Raw genomic sequence first — 20,675 nt, 5'->3', positions numbered from 1 at the left:
CTGGCGCGGCCGCGAGACCCCGCCGCACGGATTTCATCGGAGTGCGCAGGCGCCGGCGCGGCGCACTGTGGGAGCTGCGGCACTGCCTCCGGAAGTACGTGTCTGCCGGCGGCGCGGCGCGTGCACCGCCTGCGCGCTCCCCGGCTCTGTTTATTGTTGTGGTTCCACAGCGTCTGGTCCCGCCCCCACCAGCCAACCAGGGTAGTGGGGAGGATGAGTGGCAGGCGGGGCCGCCAGTAGTATCGCGCGGAGGGCGCGGGGCTGGCCGCGGTCGGTCCGCCATGTTAGGATCGTCGGGCCGGCTGGCGGGGCTGGGCTCGCCGCCCCCGGAGCGCGGCATGGAGCCGCAGGTGAGCCTCCGCCTCACCTACCGCGGGGAGACCCAGACCTTCCTGGTGTCGGACTCGGCGCACACGACGTGGGCGGATGTGGAGGCCATGGTGAGCGCTGCCCGTCCTGGCCTGCGCCGCCACCGGCGGCAGAGTGGAGGGCCCGCCGCGGGGCAGCGCTGCTGGAGCCGCGGTGCCGCGGCCGCGGGGAGCCGTCTCGGTGAGGCGCTGGGACTGTAAGCGCCTCTCCGCGGGCCCAGCATCTTCTCCCTCGGCTTCCTAATCCGTGTCCTCCATTTCACAGGCTGGTAGAACTGGTCTTTTTTTCTGCTGTGTCTCAGTTTTTACCTTAGCGTTAACAGCAACGCTTATTCCTGTTTTATACTTGGGAGTGGCGTGAAAAGCCTATTTTGGATAAAACTTCTTATGGGTCCCTTGTTTTTCGTTGTGAGCAGGCGGCCTTCGCTCTTTTCCACAGTTAGGGGTACTTGATTTTGGCACCGTACCCCTATAAGGTACAGTCTGCTCCTATTATCTCCCATTTTACTCATTCAAGTAGATATGATGTAGTAACACTCCTCTGTCGCTTATAGAACATTTTCCTGAGGACTTATCTTTGCTGTCTGGGTACTGAGTCAATAACAGACATTTTTGGTTTCTTGCTTCTTGGTGCCTCGCGTGTGCTAGTTTGGGTATAACTGTGTTAGTGGGCCATGCATGTATCGACAGTTGCTTGGGACTGTATATCATGCACTTGGTATATTGAATAATTTCTGTTTGGATGTTTATTTCCGGTACTAGTTAGTGAAAATTCCTGTATTGGGTGAGGTTGAAATTGTGTCGTAAGGATTCCCTTGGTTATGAGGAAGCTGCAGTAGGGTTTTTTTGGGTTTGGGTGGTTTTTTTAATTTTTCATTCTGTAGCAACTCTGCTGTTTTTTTTAGTTTACTCCCAAAGTTGCATCTTAGGATATCTTGCCAGTATTCTGTTTTCTCTTTTTCGGTTCTTTTTTTTTTTTTGCTGATATATTCCAGGGAACGTTGTAGGAGATTCTTGATCTGTGGATTACTCAAATTCAGAGTTTGAACTGCATCATCTTCGCTGATTATATTTCAGTCTTCTAGAAGAGGTGCTAGTTCAGGCTTAAAATACTTGGCAATTAGACCCTGCAGGAATGTCTGAACTAGTCTGAATCCTACTTGCACCAAAGCTGGAAGCAGATTGCTATGTAAGCACGGTGTTGCCCTTAATCTTCAGCAGTCTGACAGTGAGGGTGTGTTTGTTCAGGTGTGGTGTTCTGTTACAATAACTTTAATCAACGTAGTACCACTGGGTGTCTCTGCGCTGTGTTCTGTGAATTACTGCTTCAAGGCAGTATCAGTGAAACTGCGTCTTGCCTGTGTTTTACAGTATTATTAAACATGTTTGGTGTTTGAGGGGTAACTTGCTCTCCAGTTCTAGCTTGAGGTTTAGGGGAACAATTTGTGGTACTAAACAATGTAGACACGATCACAGTTTCTTCTTGACAAGCTGAGTTGGTTCTCTCACTGCACTCCCAAAATCAGTTTGGGCTATATCGCTGGAAGAACCTGGCTGTAGCACATTCGTTGCAGAATGTGTGTAGCTATGTCATTGTGCTCTTGTGCTGGTATGCAAGTCCTATCCATCTGCTGCCTTCTAAGGCTGCTAGTTTTCTTCTCTTAGGTCCAGGCTAGCAGAATGTGTCGCAGATAAGCGTTTTTTTCAGAGAGTTTCCATTGAAGAAAAGTACAGCTTATGTAGGTAAATGATAGAAAAAGGCACAGGAGCCTCAAAGACTGTTATACAACACCCCTTCGCTTATGGCTCATTTGATGTTGTTCTTTCTGTCCTGCTAATGCAAAACACAAAATAGCTGCTCGGCTTTATTCTCCTAATTCTGACCTCTATAATGGGTTTATATGTTCAGATAATGGATTTATATGTTCAGATGTACAGTGCATCAGCCGACAGAGTAGTAAATGAGATACCTCACTCTTTTTAGTACTTAAATTAATCCTAGTTTCTCAAAACACAAATAAGTGTGTGGAAAAAGGCTGCTCACCTGTGTGAGCTGTCTTCCTGGTGCTTTTTAGTGTGAAAGGTAGCATTCAGTGATTGCTGGCTTTAGCCTTTGTATATTGCAGTGTTTACTATGACCAAATTCATTAACCCTGAGGTAGTCCTCTTAAAAGAGAAAGGTTATTATTATTTGTTTGGGGGTAAACATTAACTAGGGCAGGTGAAACATGAAAGAAATGAATCTTTTCATTATAGCAAATTGGTAAACGTTGGAGGCAAGGCACTGAGGAGAGTTGTTCAACTCCAGAAGAATGAATTTTGTAAAACTGTTTATTTCAACTGAGATACTGAAGGGAGGGGTGGAAGGGTTAAAACACTTTTCCCTGTTAATAATTACGATCTGTAGTCCTGTCTTATTGCAGCTTTGTGTTCTTTTTTCCTTGCAGGTTAAAGTTTCGTTTGACCTGGATAACATTCAGATCAAATACATTGATGAGGATAATGATGAGGTAAAATACCCCCTACCCTTCCAACAAGACTACCAAAATATTACGGGTGTGAATCTTTCTGTCTCTTGACAGTTTGTAGTGGGTCCTTGGGAGTGTCTGTTATGTGGAACAGAGGTGATGTTTTTGTCCCTTTGATAAGAAAATAGCTGTTAGTCTTGTGGTTTGACTCTTAATGTAGCATACTTATTTGAAAATATTTTTTTAGAAGCAGCTGCCTTTCTTTCTCCCACCCCGTAGAAGCAGCCAGCAGTTCTGTGTGCTCTGAGGGAGGGATGCTTCTGTTGAGGGACTTTTTTTTTTTTTTCAGAGTATTATCAGAATAAGGTAGTTGTAACTGTATTTGCAGCCATGGTAAAGCCCTGTCTCTTCAATCTACGCTCCTTCCTCTGAAAAATGTAGGTCTGTCATTAGCATATGTTTACTTCAGTGATCTGGTGTACTCAAATCCTCTGCTTGTTTTATGCAAATGCTATAATCTCCAAGCAGATTACTGACTCAGAAAACAAATTGGTTACTTCTAGTTGTCCTTGTTGAGTAACTTCCTGCTTGGCACAACCTCACCCCTCATTCTTTCTGTTTATGTAGAGATTTAGATGGCTTTCAAACAGAACATAACTTTTGCAAACGCTGTGTTCCACTACTCGGTTTGTAGCTCTACTAAATTGCAGAGATGAGGATCTTTGTTTTTAATTTTTTTCCTCCTAAGGGGAAATGTTAAGACGCTTGCAGCAATATTTCAGGGAAAGATTTTCCACTTATTTTCCAGCCTGTATCTATATAAATATACAGGTGCATCTGTTAAAGATCTTTTCTAAATACTAATAGAGTAAGCGTTGTTCAGAATCATGCGGTGCTGTAGTGATTAAATAGCTGGTTGTATTAGTAACTTCAGTGTGTGAAGTTGATAAATGCTCACTGGTAGAAGATGGGCTTGGCTTGTATCTAAATCAAAAGAATAGTTAAGTGTTCCATGTTGGGCATTAAAAACAACTGCGTCCAACCTCTGTGTACTCGTATAGCGAGGCCAGTGGTACTGGCGCCAGCTCGCTTCCAGTAGATGAGACTACACTTGTTCTGGATGCGAGTGGGTGCCAGAGACCTTGCTTGTTATGAAAAATCTGATAAAGAACATGGCCTAGTCCAGGACACCACAACATTGATTAATGATTAAACATGGCAGCAATAACAAATATATCTGAAGGAGTGGTGTTTTAGAAACTCTGAATAGAAGTGCACTTATTCTGAAAGCATGTTAATTTTAAGAGAATCACAAAAATATACTGGTGGCTCTTACTATTATTTCTCTTTGCAGGTCTCTGTGAATAGCAAAGGTGAGCTGCTACTTTACTGAAGTGAAATCAGTTAACGGACCCCAGCTGTTGTTCCTGGTTTCAGAGAAGCAGTCGAGAATGTTTGCTTTTTGATTTTTGTATTTTATGTATGGTTGGGCATCAAAGTATTCCCGAAGGAGTTTGTGATCCATAGGGACAAATTTGGAATGACTAAATTAATGGAATGTTAAATCTCTTGTCTGTGAGAACATACATGCTTGTTGCCATATATACAACTTGTTCCTTCAGTAGCACTACTTCAAAAGAATTTACAGAAGGTTTGGGAGACACTAGTAGATGTAAGGGTCCCTAAATACAATGCCATGATAAACTTGAATCTCTTGTTTGAGACAGGGAAAATTCACATTTCTTTCCCTTTTTCTTTAGAGGAATATGAAGAAGCTCTGAAGGTAAATGTTCTCTTTGAATTTTTTCAATGTATTCATCCTTCTCCAATTAAAATTGGTGTAGCTGAGAAAGAAACAGCATTACCTGTCCCATGGAAATCAGAATAGCTCGGTTTTCTGGCTTTGGACACTAGCTTGAATATTTTGCTATGATTTTTTCCATCCAGGTTAATCTTGATTTGTATAAATTAGTTGAATAGGCAGTTGTGATTCAGGGCCCTGAGCAGCCAATTCATTGGTTAAATGATTGGCTTTCTCCAACCCTTGAACAGTAATCCCAGGTTTGGAGATACTGGGCTCTAATGGGATCCCTTTAAAAATCTTGCTGCGTGGACCGTAATGTAGTACACTCTGACAGTAAAGCGTGAATTGGTGTCAGTGCTTAGTTACTTTATAAGCAGTTAATTTTACTTAGGCAAATTATGAATCACATTCCTTTAAATCTCAGTTGTACTGCTTTCAAGAACTTTTTGCTCATGGTCTGAACTTCAACTCTGATAATACTGTAATTTGAAAATTACAGTAAAATTTAATCTATTATTAATTCCTGGACAGAATCTGTATTGTTTACTGGCTCATATGAACAGCTTCATTGTAGACCAAAAAATTCTTGCAGAATATCTGCATAATTAACCTCCAGCTTATAATAAACTTTTTAATAAACATATCAGTAACCTTTAAGAAAGGCAGAATAGACTATCAGCTGACTGTACCTTGGCATTACACCCAATTTTTCTTTTTGTGTGTGTTAGTCTTTCCCCCAACTCTCTAGTGTCCTGTATTCTTACGGGGCTTTGTATGTTGGTTGTAAGTGAAGTAAATACAGTGTACGTATGTACTGTTTATTTAGATTGCAGTTAAACAAGGAAGTCAACTTCAGATGAATGTGTATGAAGAAAACTCTTTGAAAGAAACTTCACGTTCTTGTTTTTTGCAACTACATGAAAAAACTGAGAGAGAAAAGTTGGCACCTCTTAAAGATGAGAAGAAACCTCTCTCGCACTCTTCCATGCCAGCTCAGGGCTTAGAAGAAGACTTTAAAAATGAAAAGGAGCTGACAAATCAGGTAGGATGCAGAGCTGGATTATATATTCCTTAAAGAATTGCTAAGTGTAATCCACTTCATAGGCTCATCAACATGTTTACATAAAAACCTTGAGTTCAGAAGCTGGTCTTCGTTTTCAGCTGCCCACACCCATTGAAGCTCGCAAAATTGTTTGAATGTCTTCAAGGGGATATTTTGCTGCTGCGTTTAGAAATACAAAATCTTCCACATTGACCATTCTGAAGTATTTTGATAAACAAAGCAGTTGGTCTCCTGAAGCCCTCATTGCCATCTAGTAACTTCTGGTTGACTGGCTTTGATGTGTAATTACTCTCAAATGCTAATAAGGCAGAAATCTTTCAGGAGAATGTCAGTGGCTTCCTTGTGTTGCTTTTCCACTGTTTTCCAAAGAACTTGAAATCTTTTTTGTAAAAACACTTGAGAGGAAAGCTATTTGAAAGTGGTTAACTTGCTGCATTGAGGTTTTTTTTCAGCTTTGCCTACTTTAAGTTTGTGACTTATTTTTGTGGTGGGTTTGTTCCTTGTTTTCTTTGGTTTTTTCCCCAGCAAAAGGTAAATCACACTAGAACAGGAAGAATGAATGAAAATCCTCCAGGATGGTTTACTAGCTACTTGGAAACAGTAAGTGTGTTTTCTTCTGAATTTTGGTATTGTTAAAGGGGTACATAAGAGGCTGTGGGTAGAAGAGATACCTGTGGTGCCTAACTCCTTATATCTGGTCACACTTGCTTTCAACACTTGTGACCAGGATCTTAAGGGGCATTTAGACACCGAATCACTTTGCTTTCATGGTGATAAATAGAAACTACGTGTCTAACTATGATTGTACAGTGTGGGTGTTACCTTAAAAAAAAAAAGTTTGATACATGCCAATTCTTGCTAAAAATGGATTTTTTAGTTTATGCACTAGATTGATTTGAATGTAGTTTTAAGTAGCTCTCATGCTAGAATCTTTGTTGCGCTCCACATAGTCATGGGAACTTGTCATGGTAACCCCAGCCGGCAACTAAGCCCCACACAGCCACTTGCTCGTTCCCCCCTCGGTGGGGTGGGAGAGAGAATCGGAAGAGTAAAAGTGAGAAAGCTCATGGATTGAGATAAAGACAGTTTAAGTAAAGCAAAAGCCGTGCATGCAAGCAAAGCAGAACAAGGAATTCATCACCACTTCATCAGCAGGCAGGTGTTGAGCCGTCTCCAGGGAAGCAGGGCTCCATCATGTGTAGTGGTTACTTGGGAGGACAAACGCCATCACTCTGAATGTCCTTGGCTTCCTCCCTCTTCCCCAGCTTTTTGTTGCTGAGTGTGACCTCATATGGTGTGGATACCCCTTGGGTGAGTTGGGGTCAGCTGTCCCGGCCGTGTCCACGTCCATCCCCTTGTGCACCCCCGGCCTCTCGCTGGTGGCGTGGGGTGAGAAGCAGCAACGGCCTTGACTCTGTAAGCCCTGCTCAGCAGTAACGAAAACATCCCTGTGTTATCAACGCTGTTTTCAGCGTGAATCCAAAACACAGCCAGCCCCATACAGCTTCTGTGAGGAAAATGGCCTCTATTCCAGCCAAAACCAGCATAGCACTTCAGGGCACTTACAGTGAGAGAGAGCATGAAATAGTGTTGCTGTTGGGGCTCTTGTTTGACCAGTTTCAGTAGGGTAATACTTAGGATTTCCTGAGATTTGAAGCATAGCATTTGATGACCTTGCTTTTCTTGATTGTTCCGCTTCAGAGAATATTTTCAGAAGGCCAATGTGTATAGCCTTTAGATGTAAGATGATGTGAGTGTTCATTTGTTTTGAACGGCTAATAAACATCACTGAGAAGCAGTTAGATATGAATGCTAAGAATTAATTAGGTAGTGAGTTCTTGAAACTAAAAGGTACAGTGGTACAATAGCATATGCATTTATCTTTAAGCTTTTTATTTTTTCCTAGCATCTTCCTTCCTTTGCCACTTCTTTCTACAAACTAAAGATAGGGGAACTTAATGGTTGTATTTTAAAACATCCCTGCTGACAAAATTAGAACTTAATGATAAGAGTCCAGAGGGATTTGGGACTTGTGTTAATTTTCTCAGAGATTAGTTTCCTTACTTTTGTGCAAGGTTATAGAAGAACATTAATATTGTAAACATGAATATATGATTTTTAATTTGCCTTGTTAAAACTTATGGGCTGGTATTTTCTAAAATACAAATCCTCTGAGGAATATGGTACTTGTTTAATTTCATGTGGAATGTGCTGGGGAAGTGGATTCTGAGCTCCTTTATGATTTATGGGTTGGGGCACTTGGGACAATGTAAACCAGCTTTTGAAGCTGCATAGGTGGGTCTCATCCTTGACTACTTGAACTTTTTTTCCAGTTCAGGGAACAAGTAGTTAAGGAAACTGTTGAGAAACTGGAACAGAAGCTGTATGAGAAGCTTGCTCATCACAACCAGCCTCCAGATTCTTCTGAGACCTCTATTACAGCAGCACCTCCAACTTCAGAGAACCAGTCAGGGAATGGCAACCAGTGTGACTGGCTGATCTCCTGCTGCAACTGCCAGGCCAGAATTGTTGGAGTTCGCTACCAGTGCAGGTAGAATATGATGAGAGATGGGAGTGTGGGAAACCTAACATGCAAAACTTCTAACCTGCAGCATGCTGTACGTTTCCGGACCTCTAGTATGTCTCTCTCAAAGAGCTTATGTTCTGTGCTGTGGTGACTAGACCTTCCTGCATAAGAGCAAGATTAATACTGTTTTAAGAAACCATGATTGTTAAAGTGAGAGAACTTTATACTGCTTGCTATATTCTAAAGCACTCTTTACCTTTTTTGCATATGACATGCAGTAATTGTAAAGGAAAACGTTTCATTCAGTTAACTAAACAAAAAAGCAAAACTTATAACTGCCAGACTGTAATAGCCTTTCATTTAGTTCTGACAGTCAATGAGGCTAAGACAGGCCATGCTTTTCTAACAATGTCAGTGTTGTCAGTTTAATAATATCTAACAGGTTTTGATGAGTGTCTTAAGTGAGGTTTTTGCTTGAATGAGGCAATTGCTTTAAAGGTAAGTATCTTAGGGCTAGGCAGCAGCAGCCAATGGAATGCCAACAGGGGCTTTTCTTTGGATGTTTATTTTTCTTGCTGGCAGGAGTTGACAGTTTCGTGTATGGTTGGTTTTTTTTTTTTACCAGTCCTGTTCCTGCAGGAGCAATCTGCTTTGTACCCCTGAATACTTCAGTTGACTTATCCTCTGTAATTTCATAAGTCTGGTGCTGTTTCTAGCATTGGATTTCAGCATAATGTTTTATCCTTTATAGCAGCAATTGTTAGCCACTTGTGCTGACGGAAGCATCAGGTTTTTTCCGTGTCTATTCAAGAAGGAAGTGAGAACCATGTTGCAGTTTTGCCAAGAAGAGAGATACTGATCTAGGTATTCCAGGTGGCTCCAAATATTGGTGTATAAGTGAGAGAACAAGTTCCTGTTTCACTCAGACACTGCTTACAATGGCAGTATGAGAGTTGTTTCCCTGCAGAAACGTGAGGATTAATTATCCTTCAGTTTCTAGTGCATTAATGCTTTGTCTGCCTCTTGGTAACCTTCTGCCTTTTCTGCTTTGCAGCCTTTGTCCAGCCTACAATATCTGTGAACAGTGTGAAGCAGGAACGTATGCACACGATCCTAATCATGTCTTGCTAAAGCTGCGAAGACCTGTGCTATGTATTGCTGAGAATTACAGCCTTGCAGAGTTTTCACCTCGCCTGCCTGCTACTCTGGAGCAAGTTAGGTAAATGGTGGCACCTGTCAGTACCTGACAAGATTATCCTGATAGCAAAGTGGAAACACCTGTATTGGGGTTGATGTTCAGCTTTTATTTTAGAGATAACAAGAAATGGAAATGGTACTTAAACTTTATTGTGAGTAAAAATAGTTATAAATGGCCTAAGTCACGAATCTTACAGCTTTTTTAATAACAAAGTAGAAAAGACAGAATTTTGCATCACAAGTGGGTAGCGAACTTTGAGAGATTCCTTTTTCTTCGAGCTTACTCCAATCTGCCTTTAAGTTTGCTCTTTCACTGAGGCTATGCAAAAATATCTTTACAAGCAACTATGAAGATGTTCTTTTAAAATCATCTGGTATCCAGTCTAGAAGTGTGAGGCATATCCTGAAATGTTCTCTTTGAGACTGACTCTGCTGGGTAAAGCTAAATTCTGATCAATTTAATGCATTGTAACAAGGTGGCTTATTCTCTGCAGGCTCCAGAAACAGATGGACAAAAGATTTCTGAAGGCAGAAAAGCAAAGATTACGAGCAGAGAAGAAACAGCGAAAGGCAGAGGTCCGAGAGCTCAAAAAGCAGCTAAAATTGCACAGGAAAATTCATCTGTGGAACTCTGTCCATGTATTGGAAACTAGTGGCTCACCTACTCTGAAATCTGGGAGTCTCCAACCTAATACCTTCCTGTAAGACATGTTAGCTGAGCATTTCTTAGCTGTGCTTTCAGTCCTTTCATGATGAGACCTAGTTAAAGTGACAGGAGGAAGGGTATGAAATCACACAGTTAAAGTATTGTTTGTCAGTGGACCCTGTGAGAATTTTGTCTAAATGGGATTTGCAAGGTGGAGTGTATCTATTGTTTTTAATTGGGAGGAGAGTAGGAGAAGGAAATAGCAACTTATGGTTATTACCAGAAACTTACAGATTTATATAGACTTAGGAGGCAGGGGAACGTCTAGGATTATATATACACACACGTATGCATGTGTATTACGTATGCAATGTAAATTAACATTACTGCTAGTTTTAAAAAAGTCTGTGTACTCCTGCTACATTAAGCGCTCTGCATAAAGTCAAGTACATTCTGTGTGCGTATGTTCAGTGCTCTTTTTTTTTTTTTCTTCTTCCTTTGTGATCTTAAGCTGAGCTTCACTAGGCAGCAGCCTTTGCAGGCAGCCACTTTGCATTTTCCGTTCGCTTTGGTTTTATGAATGTACAGGTGTAAAACTTGTATAGGTCTAGTTTCTTTAATTCAACCCTTCCATTTAGGGCATTTAAAAGTCAAATTAGCATTAATCAGTTATATTTGTAGGGAGCTTGAAATAGTTATCTTTGCTTTCTTTTTGCTGAACAGGCATATTACAGGAACAAAACATTTAATCTTTAACTTTTAACTTTAACCAATCTTTTAAAGTTGGCATGCATGTGAGCTGCTTCACCTGTACCCTCTCCGTGTGCCCAAATTAACAGTAAAGCTTTGGATTAAAACTATTTTTGCTCCCCTTTCAGGGAAAAATTGTGGTATGTTGCTGAAAAATGTTGCTTGTGCTGTAGTCTAAGTACTAGTGTCTTTTATTTGGCCTTACAGTCTTTTTGATTCAATGTTGTAAAGGTAATGACTTCATTCTGTAACAGAACAGCACAGCCTGAAGTGCTCTAAAACTAAATCAAATCAACTGAAGAACAGTGAACTTTTCTGTTAAATGTGTCTTCTGTAATTATAATATCCTTGAATCTGGGTTTGTTTCTTTTTTCCTTAAGCAAAGGAAAGCAAAGTGCTGTGTGGTGTTCAGACTTGAAATGAAAACAGTAGCTAAAATGTTAGAATTTTGAAACATTCCTAGAGATAAAAGGCAAAAACAAACTAAATAGCCTCCTCCATTTTTAGCTGGTGAAATAGTAGCTGAATGACTTCCGCAGTTTTGGTGGGTTTTTGGTGTATTTCTTTGTTTCCTCCTCCCAATCCCAGGAGTCCTAGTCAACCTTTCCAAGCAATTGTCCCAACACTGAGTGCGGTATTTGTGGATGAGAATTTGCCAGATGGGACTCACTTGCAACCAGGAACAAAGTTTATCAAACACTGGCGAATGAAGAATACTGGCAATGTGGAATGGAGCTCAGACACAAAGGTATCTTTCCTTTGCTGTTGTTTTTACACACTGAAATAGTTGTGGAAGATAATATTTGTGTGCATTAGGAATCTGAATTCTCTATCAGAACCTGTTTAAGGATTTCTTTTGGCCTGTTAATTCACAAGCTGAGAATTCTGGGGTGATAAGCTGTCTAGGTACTCTTTAGAACTGCAGGCTGTAGGAGGAAAGCAATCAAGATTCACATCACTGAGCTGGTCTTCCACTGCTATTATAATGTTACAGTTCAACCTTGTTTACAACAGGTGTGTTGCTTTTCTGACTTCAGAAAGCCTTTCTTCAGTGGGTGATTGAGTTCATGTTGAAAAGTGGGGGTATCTTCTTACTTTGTGGGGATAGGGAATGAGACTGTTTACTAGCAGCCTCTCTTCTCCACGCCTAGTATCTACAAGGCCTTTCATCAGAGGAGCTTCAGGTGCTCCTTACCGCCCACAGTTTGCAGAGAAGCTTGTGAAGTTAACTTTTGTTTTGTCTGTTGTATATTGCAGCTGAAGCTTATGTGGGGAAATCTGACCTTGGCATCTTCTGAAAAAAAAGATGTGTTAGTGCCATCCCTTGCATCAGGACAAGTAGGAACTGTTTCGGTTGAGTTTGTAGCTCCTAATATAGAAGGAACTTACACTTCTCACTGGAGACTGTCACACAGAGGGGAGCAGTTCGGGCCCAGGATCTGGTGCAGTATTGTTGTGGATCCCTCCCCAGCTACTGACTTTGTAGAAGGCAATTGGAAAGATTCTGACTCCTGTCAGAAGGACAAAGCTTCCAGCCCCAAACAGGCAAGTAACTCCTATGGTATGTGGGGTGGCTCTGAATTCCCTAGTAGAAGGAGCAATGAATATTGTTTGGTGCAGTGGCATAGTCTCCCTAACTATATTGATCTCCAGGGGATTCTTTAGTTGTTTCCTTCTAATTTTTATTTTTAATAGAAAAGAAACACAATTTCTATTGAATTCCTAAGTTCTAAAATGGTCATTCTTTTTGACAGGCATGGGATTAGTTGCAGCTATTTGTCCCGTTCTTTGACTGAACTGAAACACTGCAGGATTTATCTTTATGTTAGATCTTGTCCTTTTGGCTCTAAAATGAGTTTCAGTCTCTTTTCAAGTTACTTGGGTTCTTATAGACAATATGCAGGTTTTAAATCTCATGTAATTGCTTCATTTGCTACTTGCCCAAGGGGCCTCTGGGACATTATTTTTTTGCTTTTGCAGGACACTTCCTTAAAGACAGAAGCAGGTGTTCAACTGATGGGTGAAATCGTGGAGCAGGCTGAAATACCTCTGCCAGCTATTCCTTTAAAGATCAAAAGTCTGCCAAGTGAGAGAGAATTTTACATCCCATCTGTTGATCTCCTCACTGCACAGGTAAAGTGCTAAAATTCAGGTTGTGATAAAACAAAACACCTCAGGTTTGATATCTAGGTACATAGACATCCATAAGAATAAAAAGCTTCCGAGCTTTGAAATAGCAGCTGTATTTTCAGGAGGACTATATTGTATTTTATACAGCAGAACTATTTTCTTAAATTAGTATTGGGGACTGTCACTATATGGAAGGTATGTGCAGGACAGAGTAAGGTTCTCAATAAAGAGCAACAGGGTTGGGTCTTTCTCTGGCCCCTAATGAGGTAGTACTTATCTTTACCTCTTGCTGCCCTAATTTGTGTACCATATTCTATGACATGGATGTATGTTATGGGAAAACTGCCCTCTGAGATCATGCCAAGTAACTAAAAAGTGGAATAGACTTACCTGTAAGTTAATGGGATCTGGTGCTGGGAATTACATCATAAGATTGCATTTCAGGGTTTGATGAAAACTCTGTTTCTTTCTGTAGGATTTGCTGTCCTTTGAGCTGTTGGATATTAATATAGTGCAGGAATTGGAGCGAGTGCCCCACAATACTCCCGTCGGTAAGTTGGTTCTCATGTTCTGTGTACTGTCTCTAGTGTTCTGAGTTAACTGTTTACCCAATGAAAAGCTGAACTTGGTTGTGCAAATGGCATATTTGCTCTTCACGTTAGAGTACCCAGCTCTCCAGTCTTTTCATTTTAATTCTTGCTGCAGTCTTAGAGGAGGTATTTGATAGTGCTTGGTATCCTTTGTATTTTTCAGTCTTGTCATATTTTATGGTCTTGGGGATGTGAAGCTGAAGATTCCAGGCATTGAAGAAGGCTGCCATTTTCTTTGCTCAACCAGTGCCAGTGTAATGCTAAGCTAGTTGTTTATTTCAGCAAATGATCTTGCAGGATAACTGAGTTTCTTCAGACTTAGAATATCCCTTAAAAAAGGATAACTTCTTAAAAGGTTGCCTCCTGGAGGAAGGAAGGTTCTTACTCCTTTAGTGCCAATTGTCTTTGCTACCTTTGTTTTTCAGACATGACTCCGTGCATGTCCCCTTTGCCACATGATAGCCCCTTGCTGGAGAAACCTGGCTTAGGTCAGATAGAGGAGGAGAATGAGGGCAGTGGATTTAAACCAGTGCCTGGTAAGCAGTAGTCATGGGGAGCTTGGGGTTGAGGGGAGGAGGACATTCACTTCTGTGTGGTCAGCAATCTTGATGTCTAAACAGAATTCGAACTCCTGTTTCTCCCTTCTGTGGAAAAACAAATAGTTGTTTGGCTCATCAGCGAGTAGTCTGACACTCCTCTCTGACACTAGAGGTTGGAGTGTTGTGTGTGTAGAATTCAGAAAAACAAATGCCTCTCGTGATTTGTCTGACTACTAGAATTTTGGGACAATTAACAACTTGCCCTTAATACACTAGATGATATTCAGAATATTCCAGGTGTGGCCCCCATTCTTCTCCATCACTTTCACATTCAACTTGAACTGAATTACAAAATCTTTGTATTTCTAAAAAGAATTAACACGTAATGTCAGTATTAGACTTGGCTAGCGTAAAAATTTCTTATACTTCACGTCTCCTTGTGATGATGTTAAAATAATCTGTTGTTTCCCTTTCAAAGGAGTGACAGAAACCTGCTTTCCTGCAGATACTTGCATAGTGAAAGTGAAGGCTGAACATCCATTGAACCAGGAGGAAGGGGAAGAAGATATGAGTGGGACTCAGTTTGTCTGTGAAACTGTAATTCGTTCTCTAACCCTGGATGCTGCACCTGACCATAGGCCGCCACAAAAAAAGAACATCCTCCAGAGTAAGTACTGTCTTTGGCTGGCTTCTGTGGCTTTACTTTTTTGCAGTCAGACGTTGGCCACAAATTTCCCTGCACTGCAGGTGGCGATATCGCTTTAACTTGTTTTTCCTGATTTTTTTTTTTATTAGATTCTCTGCAAACATTGCAAGACACCTTCAGCTGCAATGTAATAAATGAAGAATCTCCTAGGATAAAAACTAATTCCACTCCTAAAAAGGAAGCAAAGATTCATCAGTCTGAGGCGATGACAGAAAATGGCTGTGGTAAGTAAAATAGCTTTGAATTTTAAGATAAAGCTGTAACAAGGGCTACAAAAAAAAAAAAAGATAAAGCAGGTGTAAAAAGATCTTACACTCTTCTAGGAAACTGATCCTCATTAGATCAAGAGAGTTGTTATTACAGCAGAAGACTGGCGTCAGTACTCTGAACAAGCAGCTGGTTTAACAGCTGCTTTAAAAAAATAGTGAAACTGGGACACAAAGGTTCCAGTGGGGTATTCAAATAAGTGCTCATATGTTAAGCATGGCTTCCATATTTTGTAAGTGTAGCTTGAAGTCAGTGCTTTGAACTTCCTGATGCATGTAATTTAGTGTCTGAAAACTGCTCGTTAAGTTCTCAGTGTAGCTCATTCTTTTTTTTTTTATTAGAGGCATTAATATCAGCAGCATATCTGCATGGGCTTAACAGTAAGATCTACCCCTCCAGTAGACAAAGAAAATAATACCATTAATATCAGTAGAAAAGGTTTACAGTCGTTTCTTGAATACTTCTGGGATAACACTGTCTTTGCTGTTACCCATACAAAATGGGCAATTGTTAATGCTTCATCTTTTTTCCCCTCCCTGCACCATTAGGGGACCTTCCACTGTCTGATGAGAGAGCAAGCCCCTGTAGTGATACTGGCAATTCTGATGAAGACGATGATAAAGATGACGTTCAAAGTCAAGGCTCCTCTGCTTCATCAGAGGATTATATCATTATTCTTCCCGAGTGCTTTGACACCAGTCGTCCTTTAGGGGAGTCTATGTATAGTTCGGCTCTTTCTCAGCCCAGTTTCGAAAAGACAGGAGAACCTGAAACGGGAGCAGAGAATCCAGAAGGGGGAAGCCAGCCACAGATCTGCAGTGTCAGTGATATTTTGACAACTTCACAAACACTGGCTGTAGTGCCACTAGCCCCAGAGATCGTGGACGCCTTACCCCAGACACAAAGGTATGCTTCCTGGACAAGAACAAAATGCTCATGTTAGTGTTGCTGTAGCGTCTGCAGGGCGTCGTGCTTAAGTTCAGTGTCCAAGCAGAAACTGTTGCAACAAAAGTTTTTGTCGCGTACTGGAGTGAACCTAAATCCTGCAACTTTTTATAAAGCCTGTGCTGGTTGATTAGGTGAGCTTGAGAGAGGGAAAGAAAGGAGCGTGTGAAGCTTCTCCTTTTGCCTGTTGATCTTGAATTACCTACATGTGTACATGTGGACTGAAAGTAGTAATTTTTTTTACCTTATGTTCTCAGGAATTTTGTATCTCCTAAGAATCATATCTTCCAAGAACCAAACGTATCTGCAGAGAATCTCTCTTCCACTCATCATGATCAAATAAGAGAAGGTATTGACAGTACTTAATGAAGGGTGCATTCACAGTTATCGCCTGTTCCTTATGCTTAGTGTTGTATTTGATGTCGTCTTGTTCTTGAGGAGAGCAGAAATCTACCAAGTAATGAATAGTTTATTTTTCTCTGGGTGTTGAAATAATTGGCTTTGTGGATCAGCTAAGAACATGTATTAATTAGAAATGGTAGCAGGGTACTCAGAAGCATTTGTAAACATCTGGACAGTTGCCTTGCTCTGGAATTGAGCTATGTATTTAAGCTGTTGTTACAGTCACTGGGAGCTCTGACAGCAGTTCATGTCATGTTAAACACCCGCTGACTCATCAGCCAAATGACTTCTGAAATTCTTTTGATTGTTTTGACTGCAGAGGAGCCTGTATACCTGGTTTGTGTCTGGATAACTAAACTTGAAAGTATTCATTTTGGACAGAATCCCACCCCTTTCTGTTTATGTACATGTTGCATCTCTTCAGCCTCTCACTAACGGGACCTGTTGATATGATATTTTTTCTTCCTGCTCCAGAACCCAGTGGTGAAGACAGTCATGGACCAGGATCTTCTGGATTTCTAGCTAGTAAACAGAAGTGCTCAGAATACCCAAGGTAATGAAGCTGAAGCTGTGACTTCCCAGATACTGTTTTAAACTAAGAACTGCTAAATTAGTCACCTAGGAAAAAGCACTGGCTTGCAGATTCCGTGTAGTCAGTATTTTGGTAGAAAGGCCTCCCTTCTTAAAGGAAGCATATGCTGACTTATATAATGCTATATTTTTGTAAGATCTTGGTGTCTGCTTAGACGCGAATATGAAGGATGCAGAACTGGCAAGCAAAAGTGTATGAAGAGCTCAAGCTGAATTCTTCTAAAATTCTGTGGGCTTTTTCTGGAAAATCTCAGGATTTTTAAAATAGGGATTTTGTAAGTTAGCTACAAAGTTAAGCATTTTAAAATACTGAGACTGGAGTAATAAGACAAAACATTGAGCAGAATATTAAGTGACTTCAGAACTGATGGAAAACAAACAGAAGTGACTCGGGCCTGAATGGATGTGTCATAGTGCGCAGCTTTCATGTATACATGTGCTCTTCTGGGTGAAAATACTAAATTCTTTGCAAACGGCCATGTTATGGAAAGCAAACTAATGTAGCTTAGCATAAAACCACAGTTTAATAGAAGGTATCCAGGAAGAAGGAATGAGCTTCCAGGATAGCTCAGTCCCAAACAGCATTGATTCCTTTGGGTCATAGGCTGTTCTCTCCAACAAGAACTGTACCTCAAGTGGCCCATCAACAGGGAGAGACTTGCATTTCATGTGAAACGCTTGTCTTTACTGACCTAAAGTAATACTTGACCTCTCTGCAGATACCCTCAGGGAAGCAGCATTGCCGGAGAACTAGTTAAAGGAGCTTTGTCAGTTGCTGCTTCTGCCTACAAAGCATTATTTGCTGGACCACCTATCATAGAACAGGTAAATGTTGTTCCTGTATGCTCTGTGAGTTTCATGAATGCCAACCTTCAAATTATAGGTCTATGTTTTATAAATGTATCGATATCCTATATAGGACTTCATGCAACAGCAAAATATTAAGCTCGATGGCATCCCTTCTAAAGTATGCTGCTCTGCTAGCAGATAGGGAAATCCATACCGTGGGGATAGAAGCAGGTCTCCTACAGCGCCATTTAGTAGTCATTCACCTTTGTAAGTGGACAGTGGAAGTGAATATAAATGGCTTAACAAAAGGGCCTCCGCGTCTTAATCGTGTTCCAGTGTAATGCAGGACCACTGCTTCAAATAGCAAAAACTAATTTTTATAGCTTATCTTACTATCTTCTGTTTTCAGCAGCCTGCAGCTACAGAAGAGCACACTGCCACTCTTCTATCCAGTCTGTGTGAGATGGGGTTCTGTGACAGGCAGTTAAACCTGCGACTGCTGAAGAAACACAACAATAATATGGTTCAGGTGGTAACCGAATTGCTTCAGATCAGTAACAGTGACTGGAACAGCAGTAGATGCTGAACCTTCCTGGTGGAGGGAGGAGTCGTCTGCATTGAGTAAACTGTCATTAAACACTGCAGCAGTAGCAAGCTGCTCCTCAGCTGCTTTCTGTTCGGAGGTGTGACTAAAACTTTGGCGTTTCTTTGAGCTTTTGACTTTTTTTCTCATGGAAATGTCAAACAGTGCTTGTCACAGCATCTTATGAATTGGAGACCAGAATTTCAACTGTTGTTTGGACCTCATAGTTAAATGAGTAGTCTTTAAGTCTCTAATTTCATACTGAATCCTTCTATCAGGGAATCCTGTAGAGTTACTTCCTCCTGATAAGAACTTCCCCTTTTTTGTGGAAGATTTTTTTTTTGGCAGCTGGAAAGTTGTTTTCTTGACTTTTAACAAGCTTTTGAATGGGAACCAATGTAAAATGCTGCCTTAAAACTTAGTCTTGCCCACAACTAGCAAGTTGTTTCTTCTGATATGGTTTAGAAATTGATTTGTCCAATGCATGATAGTAATGCAGCAGACTTAAACCTTACAAGCGATTCTTAGAAGAAAAAGGTTGCTCATATCTTGAACCATCAAACAACTTTCCAAAAGTCTGAAAGCGTAACCGCTGTTAGACTGATAAATACCAGGTCTTTGTTTCTTGTCGCAGAATGAAGCAGGACACTGAATTTACCAGCAGCAACTGAACCATCTCTGGTAATGATAGTGCAAAACATAACTAACAGGAAAGTACAGCCTACATGAAATATTTTGTTAAAAGCGGAGTGTAAGGCTCTTCGTAAAAATGTTAAAATTTTGACCACTATCTCTTTTCAGTATAGTGCAAACTTCTTATTCTGTTAATACCACATAGAAGAATTGAAGAACGTGTAGAAACCTAGACTTGAATCAGAGTACCAATTCTGGTGAAGTTAAGGAATGGCAAAAGTGCTTGAGGTAGGGATATGTGACTTACAGTTTGAAAAATACGCTAACTTAAGCAGTTTTAAGCGTACAGTCTCCTGTGATGGTTCTAGCTGCTCCTGTGTTTCCATAGACACATTTATACAATTTGTTTTTTCTCATAAGATTTTTGCTTTAGATGCCCATATTTGACTTGGAAATCTAAGAATTCCCTTCTAAATGTGCTGAGAGAGATTCAATTTTGAAGAATCACAAGAAATGAGCAACATACACTGCTGTGCAGTGGTGTACCAGTAGATAACTTTTCAGAGTCCAGTCCTCTGAAGGTGACAGCAGTGTTCGCTACGTTCTGATTTCCAAGCAAACCATTTTCCTTGCTGCAATAAGATACCGTTGATCCTAAAGTACTTTTACTGCTGCTTCAAACTAAGGTGTTCCTGTTTTGTCACCATGTAGCTGAAGCAGTATCCATATTGTGACTGACCAGGTGATCAGTAGTAATTTTTTTAAGACATAATACCCTTAGAGATAAGATACCATTAAAATAATTGAAGAAAAAATGTATCATACCATTTCTGTGTTAAACCTATTTTTATAGATTGAGGAAGAGATACTCTTAAATGTTTATTTTGAAATACAGTAGAACTATTTTGCAGTGTTTTCCCATCTCTCTGTACACCAGTACAGCTGTCTGCTGTGGACCAGATAGAGGTCTTTCTGCAATGTGAAACTACTGCTTACCCCCTCCTGGCCTTGACTTAGGCATGCTGTTTGGAGAACCTTTTGGCTTATGCCTGCTCCGGCCTGAGGCGGGCGGAGGAAAGGCCATGGACGAAGTGCAGTAGCTGGTGAAATCTCTAAGCATAGTGTGGGGGTCAGCTTTGACCGGGAAAGCCCAGCAGGACCCCTGTTCTGTCTGTGTGTACCTTCGTACCTAGAATGCTCATGTGTTCTATCAATTAACAAAACACTAACATGTTTGAGGAGGAACACTTCATTGCAGATTAAAATGTGAAGTGTGAAAGGCTGTTTAGGCTACTTTTTACTAGGGTTTAGATAGTATATGCTCAGGCTTCAGATATATTTCTGTTGGCTTTGTATATTTTGTTAATGGATGCATGGTATAATTTATAATATATTCTGTAGTGCAAGTATGACCTCTGTATCTGATGTAGAGTGAGCACTTTAAAGTCAACTGTGATGGGGGGGCGGGGAGGACCACCCTTTCCTCCGTCCTCACAATAAAACTCTTTATCCCCTCGGCTGTCCTTTGGCCTCTTCACAGGCGGGGTGGGGCGGGGCGGGCGGGAGCCCTGAGGGGGGGCCGGGGCCGGGGCCGGGGCCGGGGCCTGGGCCGGGCGGGCGGGAGCCCTGAGGGGGGGCCGGGGCCGGGGCCTGGGCCGGGCGGGCGGGAGCCCTGAG

General features: G+C 41.2%; 1 protein-coding gene across 5 annotated transcripts; it reads left to right on the top strand.

Annotated features, from left to right (window-relative positions):
* The first annotated feature begins 219 nt into the window (after positions 1–219).
* Positions 220–20,511, top strand: NBR1 (NBR1 autophagy cargo receptor). 5 transcript variants are annotated; one of them, XM_064473351.1, is made up of 21 exons: positions 220–350; positions 2,816–2,878; positions 4,191–4,209; positions 4,597–4,619; positions 5,467–5,682; positions 6,229–6,303; positions 8,037–8,254; positions 9,285–9,449; positions 9,922–10,128; positions 11,412–11,571; positions 12,081–12,368; positions 12,804–12,956; positions 13,429–13,504; positions 13,969–14,079; positions 14,561–14,749; positions 14,878–15,012; positions 15,604–15,961; positions 16,258–16,349; positions 16,877–16,955; positions 17,713–17,818; positions 18,192–20,511. In XM_064473351.1, the coding sequence occupies exons 1-21, from the start codon at positions 282–284 to the stop codon at positions 18,366–18,368; spliced, it is 2,979 nt and encodes a 992-aa protein (XP_064329421.1). In that variant the 5' UTR covers positions 220–281; the 3' UTR covers positions 18,369–20,511. The 5 variants fall into 5 exon arrangements, with proteins under 5 accessions (XP_064329421.1, XP_064329422.1, XP_064329420.1 ...); XM_064473352.1 differs by having other exon boundaries at positions 221–440; positions 14,588–14,749; positions 18,195–20,511; XM_064473350.1 differs by having other exon boundaries at positions 223–440; positions 14,588–14,749.
* Positions 20,512–20,675: the final 164 nt, after the last annotated feature.

This window comes from Phalacrocorax carbo, chromosome 25, assembly GCF_963921805.1.
Source record: "Phalacrocorax carbo chromosome 25, bPhaCar2.1, whole genome shotgun sequence".
NCBI classification, from domain to species: domain Eukaryota; kingdom Metazoa; phylum Chordata; class Aves; order Suliformes; family Phalacrocoracidae; genus Phalacrocorax; species Phalacrocorax carbo.
The sequence above is the reverse complement of the archived record's forward strand: the minus strand, read 5'-3'. Positions and strand labels throughout refer to the sequence as shown.